Source organism: Salvelinus namaycush, chromosome 19 (genome assembly GCF_016432855.1).
Source record: "Salvelinus namaycush isolate Seneca chromosome 19, SaNama_1.0, whole genome shotgun sequence".
NCBI lineage: Eukaryota > Metazoa > Chordata > Actinopteri > Salmoniformes > Salmonidae > Salvelinus > Salvelinus namaycush.
Genome location: NC_052325.1, coordinates 41,991,270 through 42,006,976, shown reverse-complemented (window position 1 = coordinate 42,006,976; position 15,707 = coordinate 41,991,270). Strand labels below are relative to the sequence as shown.

Genomic DNA, 15,707 nt, shown 5'->3' with positions numbered 1-15,707 from the left:
GTATTGACTGCGTGTGAATACTTACGTAAATGAGATATTTCTGTATTTCATTTTCAATACATTTGTGAAAATCTCAGTTTGCGCCATTTCTCAGGTGCATATCAGTAGGTCTAAACACAGTTCACCACCGCCTTTTCAAGAACCAACTTTTCAGTTCATAGGTACCTTAAAAAAGAGATATTGTCTCACCTAGAAGTAGAAGTCAGCTATGGTCAGACGGGAGTCAGTTGGATTTGGGTAGAACTGTCAGCAGCAGACTGACTCTTGACTTGGGTCAGCTTTCCACCACTCTCTGTGCAGTCCAAGGGCACAAGGGCAATGGTTGGGGAAACATTTCCCCCCTGGGGCATATCCAGACCCTTTTGCTGTAGTGCCGCCTTCACGCCAAGTGCAGATGCACTCACAGGCCTCTCAGATTCCCCTGTATGGACAGGGCCTAGGACAGGGACAGGAAAGGACCCGGTCAGCTCAGTGACAAGTTCCCTCTCAACATCGCCCCCAACAGGATCAGGAGAGGAGTGGGCAGGAGGCAGATTGACATCCCGGACGATGTCCTTACCAGGGCCCGACTGGCCCTGCAGCTCAGACTCACGCTCACGCCACGGCTTGATGGCTGACGGTCCTTTGTGCTGCAAAGCAGCAGTAAAACTTGTTGAGCTGGTTAGGTAGAAGGGGATCACCTGATGCATAGGGGTTCTTTTGTTTGTGATCTTCTGAAGACTCCTCCAGACAGACGAGCAGTCGTTAGTGGAGAGTTGTTGTTCTAGCCTCTTTGGCGACTTTAATCCCCTTATTCAGATTCTTTCACTACTCTCTAATGTTACATGTTGCCAATCCTATGTGCCTCTTCCTTGGCAGAGCGTAGGCCTCTCAGCTCTGCATTGAGCCAGGGTTTTTTGTTGTTGAATGTGACAAAAGTACTGATTGGAATGCAGTTTTCCCCACAGACACCAATGTAAGATGTTACCCTGCCTGTGTAGTCAGGTAAACTCAGCAAAAAAAAGAAGTCCCTTTTCCAGGACCCTGTCTTTCAAAGATAATTCGTAAAAATCCAAATAACTTCACAGATCTTCATTGTAAAGGGTTTAAACACTGTTTCCCATGCTTGTTCAGTGAACCATAAACAATTAATGAACATGCACCTGTGGATGCTTCAAGGAGACAGGAGACAGAAAAAAGTGCTCTTCACCGACGAGTCGCGGTTTTGTCTCACCAGGAGTGATGGTCGGATTTGCGTTTATCGTCAAAGGAATGAGCATTACACCAAGGTCTGTACTCTGGAGCGGGATCGATTTGGAGGTGGAGGGTCCGTCAATGTCACAGTGTGTCACATTATTGGACTGAGCTTGTTGTCATTGCAGACAATCTCAACGCTGTGCATTACAGAGAAGACATCCTCTCTCATGTGGTACCCTTCCTGCAGGCTCATCCTGACATGACCCTCCAGCATGACAATGCCACCAGCCATACTGCTCGTTCTGTGCGTGATCTCCTGCAAGACAGGAATGTCAGTGTTCTGCCATGGCCAGCGAAGAGCCCAGATCTCAATCCCATTGAGCACGTCTGGGACCTGTTGGATCGGAGGGTGAGGACTAGGGCTAATCCCCCTAGAAATGTCCGGGAACTTGCAGGTGCCTTGGTGGAAGAGTGGGGTAACATCTCACAGTGAGAAATGGCAAATCTGGTGCAGTCAATGAGGAGGAGATGCACTGCAGTACTTAATGCAGCTGGTGGCCACACCAGATACTGACTGTTACTTTTGATTTTGACCCCCCCCCTTTGTTCTGTGACACATTATTCCATTTATGTTAGTCACATGTCTGTGGAACTTGTTCAGTTTATGTCTCAGTTGAATCTTGTTATGTTTGCTGAAAATAAATGCAGTTGACAGTGATAGGACGTTTCGTTTTTTGCTGAGTTTATGTTGATATTGTCTTCCTTGAAAATGTCCCATTTGGTGGTCCATTTCTTCACTGCTCTAGTACCAGTTCTACCTGTTCATCTTGAAACGCCCTTGGCCTTCCTGTGCTCCATCTGGCTGTGTGGAGCTCAGTCTGTGCCTTCCCTGAAGCACTGCTCTGTCTGAAGCACTGCTCTGTCTTTCTGTGTCCCCAACAGCCACATAGCCCAGATATGCTCCATAACAATCACACAGCCCCTTACCTGCAGTGTCCTAGTTCTCAGTACAGCACCACAACCTGTCCTTATTTATCCTCTATAGGATTTGATACACACAAGGTGCTTCTCACATAAGCTTTTTCAGAAGCGTTACTTGGAGACTTAGAGAGGGCGTAGCGGGAAAGGACTTATTTTCAGGGCGTAACATGGCAATTAACATAATGAAACCTGGCTGTCTTTCCTCAGTAGCATAAGAAGTAATAATTTTGGTGCTCATATCTGATTGTCAAGAATGACATGACATTTGACAGCCATTCCCACCCATGACGCCTATTTTAACTACTGGTAGACTGAGTGCAGTTAAAGGCACAGTGCAGTCAAAAACTTGATTGTACTGTGTTTTATATGCACTACCAGTTCAAAGTTTTAGAACACCTACTCATTCAAGGTTTTTCCTTTATTTGTACTATTTTCTACATTTTAGAATAATAGTTGCGACATCAGAGTGTGCAAAGCTGTCATCAAGGCAAAGGGGGGCTATTTGAAGAATCGCAAATAAAATATATTTTGATTTGTTTAACACTTTTTTTGGTTACTACATGATTCCATGTGTGTTGTTTCGATGTCTTCGCTATTATTCTACAATGTAGAAAATAGTAAAAATAAAGAAAAAGCCTTGAATGAGTAGGTGTTCTAAAACGTTTGACCGGTAGTGTATATTTCCACTCTAGTATGAGGTTGAAATAATACTGTGAAATTGTTTAAATTATGTTAATGCTCTTTTAGTGCAAGGGCTGTTTGAAAAGACCGCCTGAAATGTCAGCCTGTTTTGGTGGGATGGAGTTTGGCCTGCCTGATGACATTCACCAATAAGAAGGGGCGTTCCAAACTCTCTGCCAATAAGAGCTAATTTTCAGTTTTCCCCTGCCCACGTAGATCCCTCCCAGACAGTCCTAGCAAAATTCTTGTTTGAGAAATTGTCCTTTGCTAAGAAGCTATTTTTGTTTGTTTTTGACCATTTTAATTGAAAACAATCACAGTAAGGTATTTCATTTCGACCCAGAAATGATTTGATATTGAGATAAAACGGTTGCATTGGACCTTTTTAAGGTTGAGTATATAAACAAGCTGAGTGTTGTCTTTATGTTTGCTAGTACCATACAGATAGGGCTAGTGGTGCCTTTGTCAAAGTGACCTATTACGTTAACCTTTTCACTCTAACCCAAGCTGCTCCCTGTGAATCAGAGGTAGTGAGTGAGTGCCTGGGAGTGTAGGGTGCGCCTGCCCTGTTCCCTCCTCCCTCCCTCCCTGTCCGTCCCTCCCCTCAGTGGAGGCAAGTGGAACAGGCTGAACTTGAAGCAGCTAGTGGCTGGTTGACTGGACTGCAGTAAGGGTGCATGTTGCATCTATCTCCCCTCTCTCCCTATCATTCGTCTCCCGGAGCAATGAGCTTCCTTTAGCTGGCCAGGATGAAAAAAGGGAGGCATTGTTGTTCCTGTTGTGGTTGGATTGTTGCTAAGTGTTGCTGCTGCGGTTACAAAGTGACAGGTGCGTACCTTTACTACTGACTGAAGTACAACTCAAAAGGTAAGTAACATCCCTGACTGATGTACAGATAAAAGCATAGCTTAACAATATGGAAGATCTTTCCGAGAGAAGCTCAGCTGTGAAAAAACACAAACCTATCAGAATCTGTTCTCCAATCGTAACCCTGACAGGAGCCCTATGTGTGTTTTCGGGCTCCTGCCACAAGTCCATGGTTTAGAATGGAGATCCTGAATAGTGTTAAGCAATTATTTTATCTGGACATCAGTCAGGGATGTTACTTACCATTTGTATTTGCTACCAACATTTGTGAGAGAATGCTTGTATCTGACTTTCCGTACTGTAGCTGGACACTATTAGACGTCTCTCCTGTTTAATATTGCATGGCATTACCTTGCCAGTGTTTACTTGTTTGCGGATGTTTTAGGGATTTATTGTGTAGAATCTTAGTGGGACAACGCAGCACTCTATCACTCGCGTTCAAACAGGAATCTTTCTTCCCCGTCTATTCCCTTTCTTTTCCTTTGCTGTCGTTTTTCACTAAGGCTTGGTGTCTTCTTGCTGTGTAGAGTGCGTAGAGGCAAAGTTTGTCTCTTCACGCTTTTTAATGTGACCGGAGCTACTCACTCAAACATTTGTGAGAGAAAGCTTGTGTCTGACTTCACATCCTTCATAGTAGCTGGCTGACAGCCTGAAAAATCTCTCCCGTTTTAATATTGTATTTGCATTTCTCTAGTGTTTACTTGTCTGCTGATGTTTTAAGGCTTGCTGCTGTGGAGTGGACAGAGGCAATGTGCCTCTCTGCTGAGCACTAATGTGACCTTAAGTACTCACTCATTATATATTAACTCCGGCAGCATCTCTGGGCTGTGAACAAAAAGAGAGATAGCTGCTGCAATGATGAACACTCAATGAGAGCTGCACTGGCGCCAACAGCTATTATATGCTGTTGTATCATTATGCTGTCTCCATGCAAGAGGATGCAGAGATTCAGAGGGATGGGGATGAAGCTGTGTCAACAATACGTTCTTTTCTGGAATAGCACAGTAAGCTCCCATTCATAAACATTGAACACGTTACTAAGAATTGCATAACATGTGAGGTGTTCGTTAATAAGTCTTACAAATGTCATGGATTTTCATTTTCAACATTTCTGTTATGGTATGTCTCTCAAGAATGTGGGATAATATATGTGGAAGTCCTATTTTTCAACTCTCTAACCTAGATTATTTTTGAGGGTAGATCGTAACAGCGCTGGTGTCTTTGAAGACCAAATTAGCCACAAATCTTCTTTCATGTGAAGCATTACAACAAGTTTCTTTGAAGAGGACTCTTAGGAGGAACGTTAGGGAGGGCTGTCTGAATGTGGATGGGATGGCTCCCTCCTTTAATTGTTGCCCTGCGAGTTAACTAACAGGAATGTTTTCCTCTTTGCATCCAATGTCTGGGTTATTACTGCTCTTGTTGTTGTTTTTGCATCCTTTAGGGATTCACCTTTTGCTCGTTCAGCAAATGGACACCGACATGCTGGTCATGTAACCCACACTTAGGAGGTAGCTAGTAGAGAGATTTGAAAACTCTATGCGTGGAATGTGAGCGTTCCACAATATAAGAATGCCACAAAGTGCATGACATTGATGGACTGATGAGGAAATGAAACCTGTCTGTGAATAGAAATACCAGAACTCTGGCGTAGTACCCGTAACACCCGGTCAGGAAAAGCAGGACCTTCAGTTTCACTGAAGCAAGGAATTCAACTTTCTGTTTACTGGAAGTCAGATGACATGACAAGTGAAGAAGAATAGTCAAGGAGTAGACACAAAAAATACCTCACAGAGAAACAACTGATAACAAGTTTCTGCTGATTTATTCCATTGCTGACAGGGCATCTCAGTCTCAGGTTATGTCCCAATTGGCACCTTATGTAGTGCCCTACTATTGAAGACAGCCCTATGGGTCCTGGTCAAAAGTAGCGCACTACATAGGAAATAGGGTGCCATTATGAATGTGAGCGTTCCACAATATAAGAATGCCACAAAGTGCATGACATTGATGGACTGATGAGGAAATGAAACCTGTCTGTGAATAGAAATACCAGAACTCTGGCGTAGTACCCGTAACACCCGGTTAGGAAAAGCAAGACCTTCAGTTTCACTGAAGCAAGGAATTCAACTTACTGTTTACTGGAAGTCAGATGACATGACAAGTGAAGAAGAATAGTCAAGGAGTAGACACAAAAAAATACCTCACGGAGAAACAACTGATAACAAGTCTCTGCTGATTTATTTCATTGCTGACAGGGCATCTCAGTCACAGGATGCGTCCTAATTGGCACCCTATGTAGTGCCCTACTATTGAAGACAGCCCTATGGGCCATGGTCAAAAGTAGTGCACCACATAGGCAATAGAGTGCCATCAGTTTAGCCTTTTAAAAGGCCATTTGGGATTACGTTTCCAGAAGATAAGATGCGGTTGTGGCAAGTAGAATAACACATGCAAGTTGCGGGAATGTTCCGTGAACAGTTGTACTTGGATAATTAGCCGCATGGTGACTAAAGCTGTAGAGGATTCTCAGGCTAATTCAACTCTTTCCTGAACAGACACTGCTCATAGCCCCAGAGATGCTCTTCAATTTAATTAATGTATATTAATGAATACGTCCACCTGTGGGACATTCCATACTGTACACGTCTTTAAATGTGGGCATACTGTACCAAGAACCTGTGTTACTGCATATTTGACACCACATATCAGGACAGGTAGTCACTCAAAAAAAACTATTAGAAAACAGACATGAGGCTGTCATGGAGGAGATTGTGTGTAGACTAGAGCAGCCCACTTGTAGCCGTTGTTCTGATGTGCGGTGAGAATATGGGGAATTAGGTGTAATGAGAGTGATAGCAGCCTGAAGGCTGTGTTGTTGAGTTGTGACCAGAAGCAATGGAGCCCCTGAGAGGGTGACAAGAAGCCTGGGGCAGTATGTATCAAGTGCTTCATTCGGAGTGCTGATCTAGGATCAGCTCCCTCCAGTCCATGTAATCTTATTCATTGTGATCTAAAAAGCTAAACTGATCCTAAATCAGACATTGGATACGTACTGCCCCTGAGGTTCTCTCCTCCTCTTCCACCACCACTTTCTCCTCCATGCCCCTCCAGCCCTGTGCACTGAGGTGAAGACTGGCCTGCCTGCCTGGTTCACACTCAAGCGGGTTGCTAGGGGACCGTAGATCCTCAACAGAAAACATCTCAGGCATTTTTACCGCTCACATGTTCCAGCTGCCGGGCCTGCTCCAGTACATGTGTCCATGTTTTCCCCAGTCTATTGTCAACCCTGGCTCAATTAGAAATCACTTCAAGTCTTTGTGATACAGCATGCCGGTGGAGAAAACATTTCTGGCTATTGTTGGGAAAATGGTTATCTCTCTGCTTTTTCTCTTTTGTGCATTCTGAAGCTGAGACTAGTTAATTGACTCGAGGGTCGTTCCACCTCAAAAAGCACAAGAAAGAGGATTTTGACACCCACAATCTCTGATGATTCTGAAATTGTTTCTGTTGGAAACATTTAAGATTAGCATTCATGTGACATTATTTTGTTGTAATATCATTTGATAACTGCGCAATGAAGCTAAATGATTGCACCCAAATAGGCAATTTCTTTTTCTTTTTTTTACCCCACACCAATCCCACCCCAACAACGAGTAAATAGTATCAGTTCCCTATGTCTGACGTAGTATGGAGCTGCGGCTTAGAGTATTGTTTCTTCATGCTATGTAATGTATTACCAGTGAATTTGGTAAAGTATTTTCCCCTGTTCAGAGAAATTTGTCATTGAAATTGTACCATCCTACATCCTGCTATTACCAGGTTCTGACCACTAGATGGTGCTGTTCCAGGTTATTTATTTTTTAAACTCCCCCTCTCAATGTTAAAGGGATAGTTCACCCAAATTACAAAATGACATGTTGGTTTCCTTACCCTGTAAGCACTCTATGGACAGGGTATGACAGCAATACATGCGTTGGCTTTGTTGTCCACTGTTTCAAATACTAACTTATTAGCATTTGTGGCACAAATCCAATGCAAGTCAATGGTACCTATATTTCACATTTCATGTCCAAATCATCCTGAAGTATCTAAAAATGTATTTTGTACCTCAATGATGTTACTTATAGATCATTTGGGTATGAAGCACCAAAATGCTAATATATGTACCATTGACTTGCATTGGATTTGTGCCACTAATGCTAAAAAGTTTGCATTTGTTACAGTGGCCAAGTAAACAAAACCAAAACATGGGTTGCTGTCATACCTTGTCCATAAATAAGGAAACCAATATGTAATTTTGTAATTTGGGTGAACTATGCCTTTAATGTTGGGGGTCCCCCCCCCCCCCAAAATCACTTCATAGTAGGAACAGCACCATCTAGTGGTCAGAGCCTGCTAATATCAGGATATAGGATGGGCCGAACCTAACAATTTCAATTACTAATTTCTCTGAACAGCGGGAAAAAAACATCACCAAATTCTCTGAGAATACATTACATGGGCTTAAGAAACAATACTCAGAGCTGCAGCTCCATACTACTTGTCAGACATAGAGAACTCATACTGTATACTGGTTGTTAGGGTGGGGTGGGGGGTCGGTGGGGGGCTTTTGTCAATTTCTTTTGATTCCTCATGTCTTGCTCATTGTTAGAAAAAAGTTTGGTCCAAATCGGATGTCGGGCACTATTTATTGAATATTCTATGAATCCAATAAATTAAAATGGCCAATTTGGGTGCAATGCATTATCATTCATTTCTCAGAGATCAAATTATATTTCAACAAAATAATGTTGCAGGAATGCTAATCTTATCTGTTTCTAACTACAGAAAGGATTTCAGAACAATCTGAGACGGTGGGTGTCATGGCTTGCTGAAATGACATGGAGCGACTCTCAAGGTCATTCCACAGGTTGCCATTGTGTGAGACTGGCTCTATAGCACATAACTTAATCACTGTCGGTGACACAGAAATATGATACTCTGTTTCCTCTGTGCGATAATACCTCACACAAGCATTTTAAACAGGCAGACAGTTTAACTGGAGCAGTGGTCCCAAAGCATAAAAACCATCCAAAAAATATAGTTATAACAAAACATTTTGATGGGTCTTAAACTAAATTCACCATCAGAGCAGGTCAAAGAAACATCTACAAACCTTTTGATTTCATGTTGAGGAGTCCTATTTTATTAACATAATATAACCCTGATGACTGTTTAACTCCAATATCTCGTTGCCCAATATTTATATAGGGTTGGAAATAATATAACCTCTTTGTGGTAAGAAGGGATTATTCTTAGTGGCCTTTTTCTAGTGAAAACAAAAGGTGTGTAATAGAAAGTGCTGATTCTTCGAAAGCACTAGGTAGCAGTGAGACAGCCGAGTGAGGAATGAGAATATCTCTCTCTTAGTGCGGCCATTAAGCGGTCGAGGTGGGAAATGAAGGCGCATAAAAGTGTGATACCAAGGCTGTGTCCCAAATGGCACCCTATTCCCTTTATGGTGCACCACTTTTGATCTTCCGTATGGGCCCTGGTCAAAAGTATTGCTCTGTAAAGGAGAATAGGGGTGCCTTTTGGGACACCGCCCTCGTGTACAAAGAGCAGGGCCTATTGGCCGGCCAAGAGAGCCACTATTTTTGTAGCACGTGCCCATGAGAGCGCCTGCTGTCGTCAGCAAGCCTCAGTGTTACGCGCTGCTCTCCGAAGTGCTTTTCAAGCAGGCAATCATGTGTGGCGTCACAAGGCCAGCTCAACAAGCCACTGTCCAGTCACAGTGAGATTGTTACCACAGACAAGCCTGCAGCGAATGTTACCAAATCTGTCTCTCAAATGGCACCCTATTCCCTACATAGTCAACTACTTTTGACCTGGGCTCTGGTCTAAAGTAGTGCACTATATAGGGACTATGCTGCCATTTACTATGTAGGGAATTAGGCTGCCATTTGGGAAGCAGCCCAAATATCTTTGAAGTGGAGTAGAAACCCTCATGTATGGCGGTTATTGAACAGAGAAGGCCTAGCCTGGAGCACTATGCTCCACAGCAGCTATGCAGGTCATAGCTGTAAGTGTACACACGTGTCCCATGCAGCCAAGTGTTGGAGTGCGCTCTCTCGCTCTCTCGCTCTCTCGCTCTCTGACAAAGGCCCATGGAGAAGGCCTGTCTGAAAAGTGTTCATGAAAAGTGTTCAGTGTTCATGTTATCAAAGAGCCATTTCATCAGTTGACTCCACATGGAGAGGAGGGGCTGTGGGTCACCTCAGTTAAAGGGATATTTCAGGATTTTGGTAAATGAATGCCCTTTATCAACTGTGCTTTCCCAGAGTCAGGTGAACTTGTGGATGCCAAGTCAAATTCTTCGGAAACAACAGTGAAATGCTTACTTACAATGCAGAGTTTTTTTTTTATTATAAAAAGTTAAGAGGTAGTATGCTTGCTGTACACGTTCAGTCTTTGTGCTAAGCTAGTTAGCATTGGCTTGCAAACCGACCACTAACTTCCTTCATACTGGACGCAGATACATAAAAATGTTATCTACGAGTTCATCTGACTCTGGGGATGTAGATAAATAGTCTCATTGCCAAAGCCCCGAACTATCCCTTTAAAAGGCCTATTCCTTCAGACTGCCCTTCTTTCTCTCTCCTCCTCTCTCTCCCCCTCTCTCTCTCTCTTTCGGCCCTGTTGTTGACTGTCCCCACAGGGAGAGATTGTGGCTGGGACTACGATATGGCTGTGATACCCCTATGGGCTGCTGAGCTAATCTACTTAATAATATCTAACTACAGGCTTTGTCCACATGATTCTCCACAAGCTCACTTCCCCATAATGAGTCACCTAGCACAGAAGCAACAAGTCGGCAGCAACACAGGCTACGCTATCCCACTCTGCAATTTCCTGTCAATACAGTGCATTCGGGAAGTATTCAGACCCGTTGACTTTTTCCGCATTTTCTTACGTTACAGCCTTATTCTAAAATGGATTAAATAAAACAAATCCTCATGAATCTACACACAATACCCCATAATGACAAATCGAAAACACGTTTATCGAAATTTTGGCAGAAAACAGAGATACTTTATTTACGTAAGTATTCAGACCCCTTGCTATGAGACTTAATTGAGCTCAGGTGTATCCTGTTTCGATTGATCATCCTTGAGATGTTTATACAACTTGATTGGAGTCCACCTGTGGTAAATTCAATTGATTGGACATGATTTTGAAATGCACACAACTGTTTATATAAGGTCCCACAATTGACAGTGCATGTCAGAGCAAAAACCAAGCCATGAGGTCGACGGAATTGTCCGTAGAGCTCCGAGACAGGATTGTGTCGAGGCACAGATCTGGGGAAGGGTACCAAAACATTTCTGCAGCATTGAAGGTCCCCAAGAACACAGTGGCCTCCATCATTCTTAAATGGAAGAAGTTTGGAACCACCAAGACTCTTCCTACAGCTGGCCGCCCGGCCAAACTGAGCAATCGAGGGAGAAGGGCCTTGGTCAGGGAGGTGAGCAAGAACCCGATGGTCACTCTGACAGAGCTCCAGTGGAGATGGGAGAACCTTCCAGAAGGACAACCATCTCTGCAGCACTCCACCAATTAGGCCTTTATGGTAGAGTGGCCAGACGGAAGCCACTCCTCAGTAAAAGGCATATGACAGCCCGCTTGGAGTTTGCCAAAAGGCACCTAAAGGACTCAGACCATGAGAAACAAGATTCTCTGGTCTGATGAAACCAAGATTGAACTATTTGGCCTGAATGCCAAGTGTCACGTCTGGAGGGAAGCTGGCACCATTCCTACGGTGAAGCATGGTGGTGGTGGCAGCAACATGCTGTGGGTATATTTTTCAGCGGCAGGGACTGGGAGACTAGTCAGGATCAAGGGAAAGATGAACTGAGCAAAGTACAGAGAGATCCTTGATGAAAACCTGCTTCAGAGCCCTCAGGACTTCAGAAGATTCACCTTCCACAGGACAACGACCCTAAGCACAATGCAGGAGTGGCTTCAGGACAAGTCTCTGAATGTCCTTGAGTGGCCCAGCCAGAGCCCAGACTTGAACCCGATCAAACATCTCTGGAGAGCCCTGAAAATAGCTATGCAGCGATGTTCCCCATCCAACCTGACAGAGCTTGAGAGGATCATGTGGAGAAGAATGGGAGAAACTCCCCAAATACAGGTGTGCCAAGCTTGTAGCGTCTTACCCAAGAAGACTCGAGGCTGTAATCACAGAGTAAAGGGTCTAATACTTATATAAATGTGATATTTCAGTTATTTGTTTTTTAATACAAAAACCTGTTTTTGCTTTGTCATTATGGATTATTGTCTGTAGAAAACAATTTAATCAATTTTAGAATAAGGCTGTAAAATAACAAAATATGGAAAAAGTCAAGGGGTCTGAATACTTTCTGAAGGCACTGAATGTGTCCCAAATGGCACCCGGTCTTCAATTGCTCAAGGGCGCGAGAAGTGTTATTCTCCCTCTTTTGTTTGCCACAATAGGATTGACTGGAGCAGCACACGTCTCCCTATCTGGCTGATAACAACATCCTGGGTCTTTTCAACAGCATGGACAGACTTGTGTGTTGGTTGACCTGGCCGGCCTCCACAGCACAAACATAACTCCCCTTTCTGCTCAATGGCTTGGCCAAATGTTTCCTTTATTATCAAGCTATGTTTTATCTCAGTGGATGGATGTTCTCTCTGCTTTTATAGTTAGTAATACTGACGATACTTCAGGATTGTGTTCATTTGGGAGAAAATGAATTTTTTTGTGTTCTGTTGCTAAATGTTTTGTTATGGTGTACCCTACTGTACTTCGCTTTTGACTGCATGGTGGTGGACTGGGAGGAGTTTGACAAATACATAATTCAGGAGCTTTTGCACTAGTCACTCTCTGGCGCCAGTCTGGATCTATGTGAGGACCTCTGCTCTCTTTTGGGTCTATGTATCCTTCCACAGAGGAATTTTGTAACAGAGTGCAGAGGCAAATGTCCTCGCCCTGTAGACCAGAGCTAGTCTGGATCCAACAGCACATACAGTTCCTTCAGAAAGTGTTCAACCCCTTGACTCTTTACACATTTTTTGTTGTGTTTCTGCCTGAATTTTAAATCGATTCAATTGAGATTTGGTCTCACTAATCTACACACGATAGATATCCCATTATGTCAAAGTGGAATTTTGTTTTGATAAATTATTACAAATTAATAAAAAATGAAAAACTGAAATGTCTTGAGGGAATAAGTATTCAACCCCTTTGTTGTGGCAAGCCTAAAAAAGTTCAGGAGTAAAAATGTGCTTAACAAATCACATAATAAGTTGCATGGACACACCCTGTGTGCAATAATAGTGGTTAACATGATTTTTGAATGTGGCAAAGAAATGTACTTTTTGTCCTGAATACAAAGCATTATGTTTGGGGCAAACACAGCACATCACTGAGTAGCACTCTATATTTTCAAGTGTGGTGGTGGCTGCATCATGTTATGAGTATGCTTGTCATTGGCAAGGACTAGGGAGTTTTTGGGGATAAAAAAAAATGGAATAGAGCTAAGCACAGGCATAATCCTAGAAGAAACCCTGGTTCAGTCTGCTTTCCAACAGACACTGGAAGGCAAATTCACCATTCAGCAGGACAGTAACCTAAAACACAAGGCCAAATCTACACTGGAGTTGCTAACCAAGATGACATTGAATGTTCCTGAGTGGTCTAGTTACAGTTTTGACTTAAATTGGCTTTGAAATCTATGGCAAGACTTGAAAATGGCTGTCTAGCAATGATACATTTCTGAGAAATGTCAATTTTTCTTCCCCTTTGACAGAGTATTTTGTGTAGATTGTTGACAATAAATAACAATTGAAGCCATTTTAATCCGACTTTGTAACGCAATAAAACGTGGAAAAATACTAGTGGGTTGAATATTTTCCGAAGGCACTGTATGTCTTTAACTTGGTTAAATAGTTAGTAATAGCCTAAACCAGTCCACCTTTTAGCCATTTATGAAGCAAGCTGCAGTTTATTAACATAAAAGTAAGAAAAGCAACTGTCCACTATCTTTTTACTGGCTTAAAACAAACATGAGCATCAAATATTTACAGAGAAAAGTGCATAATTATCAGCTAACACACTGGAAATATATCTTGGGAAAAAAATAACATTTCTCACAGGCCCTGTTTGTATAAATAATATCAATGGTCAAAAGGAGGTGTGTTGTGTTCTGAAACCGAGGCTTGAAATGAGCTGAACACACACTGTGTGACTTGCATTCCTATCCAGTATTAGGCTACATTGAGTATTGTTGGTATACACATGGCTGCATTCCTACACTGTATTACATTGGGCAATGTTAATAAACAAATGACTGTGTACTGTTCACCCTATGCTTTTGGGAAGGTTGGTATTTCTTAGTGGACGTCAGACTGCAAGGGATAACTAAGGGATAGTTAGTACAGAAAGCTAGCACTGTGTATGGACAGAGTCTGTATCCAACATGGCACCTTATTTCCTATGTAGTGCTCTACTTTGGCCAGAGCCCATAGAGCTCTGGTCAAAAGTAGTACACTATAGGGAATAGGATGCCACTTGGGACGCACGCAAAGCCAACGAGAGAGAGCTGGTGTGTGACTCAGAGGCTCATGCTGTATATTTGGGTACTATAAAGGTGTGTGTTTGACAGAATGTTGTCACGGTGGAATTCTGAAGTCTAAAATGCTGTTTGTCTCGTCTCCTTCCAGAGAACTACTCGGTCAGTGGGCCCGAGGGAGCGAAAACCGAGTCGGTGGCCAGCCTGCAGCCCCAGGCATCCCAGAGCTCCATCCATTCAAGCTCTCCGGGACCGAAGCGCTCGGGGAACACCCTGAAGAAGTGGCTGACCAGCCCTGTGCGCCGCCTCAGCCACGGCAGCAGCATCAAGAAGTTACCCAACAAGCACAAGAAGAGGGACGGCCGCAAGAGCATCGACCTGGGGCCGCCCGAGAGCGCCCTGCACGGCGAGAGCGTAGACGAGGTAACGAGTGTCCTGACTCCTCTCCACCAGCATCTCTCTCGCTTTCTTTCTCTCCCTCCCCCATCTCTCTCCTCTCCACAGCATCTCTCGCTCTCTCTTTCCACCTCTCTCGCAGGTCGAGAGCGCAGACGAGGTAACAATCACCGTCTCTTCTGCGTCCTCTTCAGCCTCCTCTCTCTCTTTCCACTCTCTCCATCCAGCGCGTCTCTGTACATACAGTGACTGGTTTCTAAGGGACATGTCCATCACGGTTCTTCAGGGACCGCTTATGGAGGACTTGTGCTTCTTTCAGGCTCTTTTAGTTTTACAAAGTTTTAAGTGAATTGATCGAATTTAGAAGTACAGCTCCGGTAACACCAGTTTAACCCGTTGTTATCCAAACCAATGGGATTCTCCTCTAGATCCGACTGCTGAACTTCTCTTGAACCTGTAGGAAAAGGTTCATTACAAGGATTGCTTATCTAAAGCGTTCAAAATCGCTTGACAGTATGAGCTGTTTTCTTATGACATCCTAGCCCAATTACCATGGGACAATTCTGCAGGGTGCATAGGCAATGTTGGTTTAATCACAAGTCATGAACAATGGGCATCACAGTGTAAATTGGAGCCTTCAAGCAATTTTAGTCAGTGTACTAGTGTATATCTTCCCATTTTAATTTACGGATAGCAGCGCAATGTTGTGCTGTACTATAACCTCTGCTAAATGTTTTAGATGCCTCCCAGAAGGATAGAAAAGTGAGAGAAATGCATAATCACCATATGTTATTAGACAGCTACAGTATAATTTCACAGAACCTTGAAAAGTAGACTCCTTGTTCTCACTCCTAGCGAAGCCCCATGATTTTTAAAAAAGCCTAAAGGAATGGTCACAAGTGTCCCACATGATTTGATCTCGCCGATCAGTGGGACTGTGATTAGGGTCTCGTCCCTAATGGCACCCTATTCTCTCTAATTGTGCAGTGCACTATAATAGGGAATAGGGTGCCATTTGGGACGCAC

The 15,707-nt window shown here is 43.4% G+C and overlaps 1 protein-coding gene across 1 annotated transcript in view; it reads left to right on the top strand.

Annotated features, from left to right (window-relative positions):
- The window catches only part of LOC120064441 (kalirin-like), an 80,256-nt gene that overhangs the window by 27,985 nt on the left and 36,564 nt on the right, over positions 1-15,707 (top strand). The window contains exon 3 of the mRNA XM_039015021.1: positions 14,437-14,708. Within this exon, the coding sequence (XP_038870949.1) occupies positions 14,437-14,708 (272 nt within the window). The remainder of the gene's footprint in view (positions 1-14,436; positions 14,709-15,707) is intronic.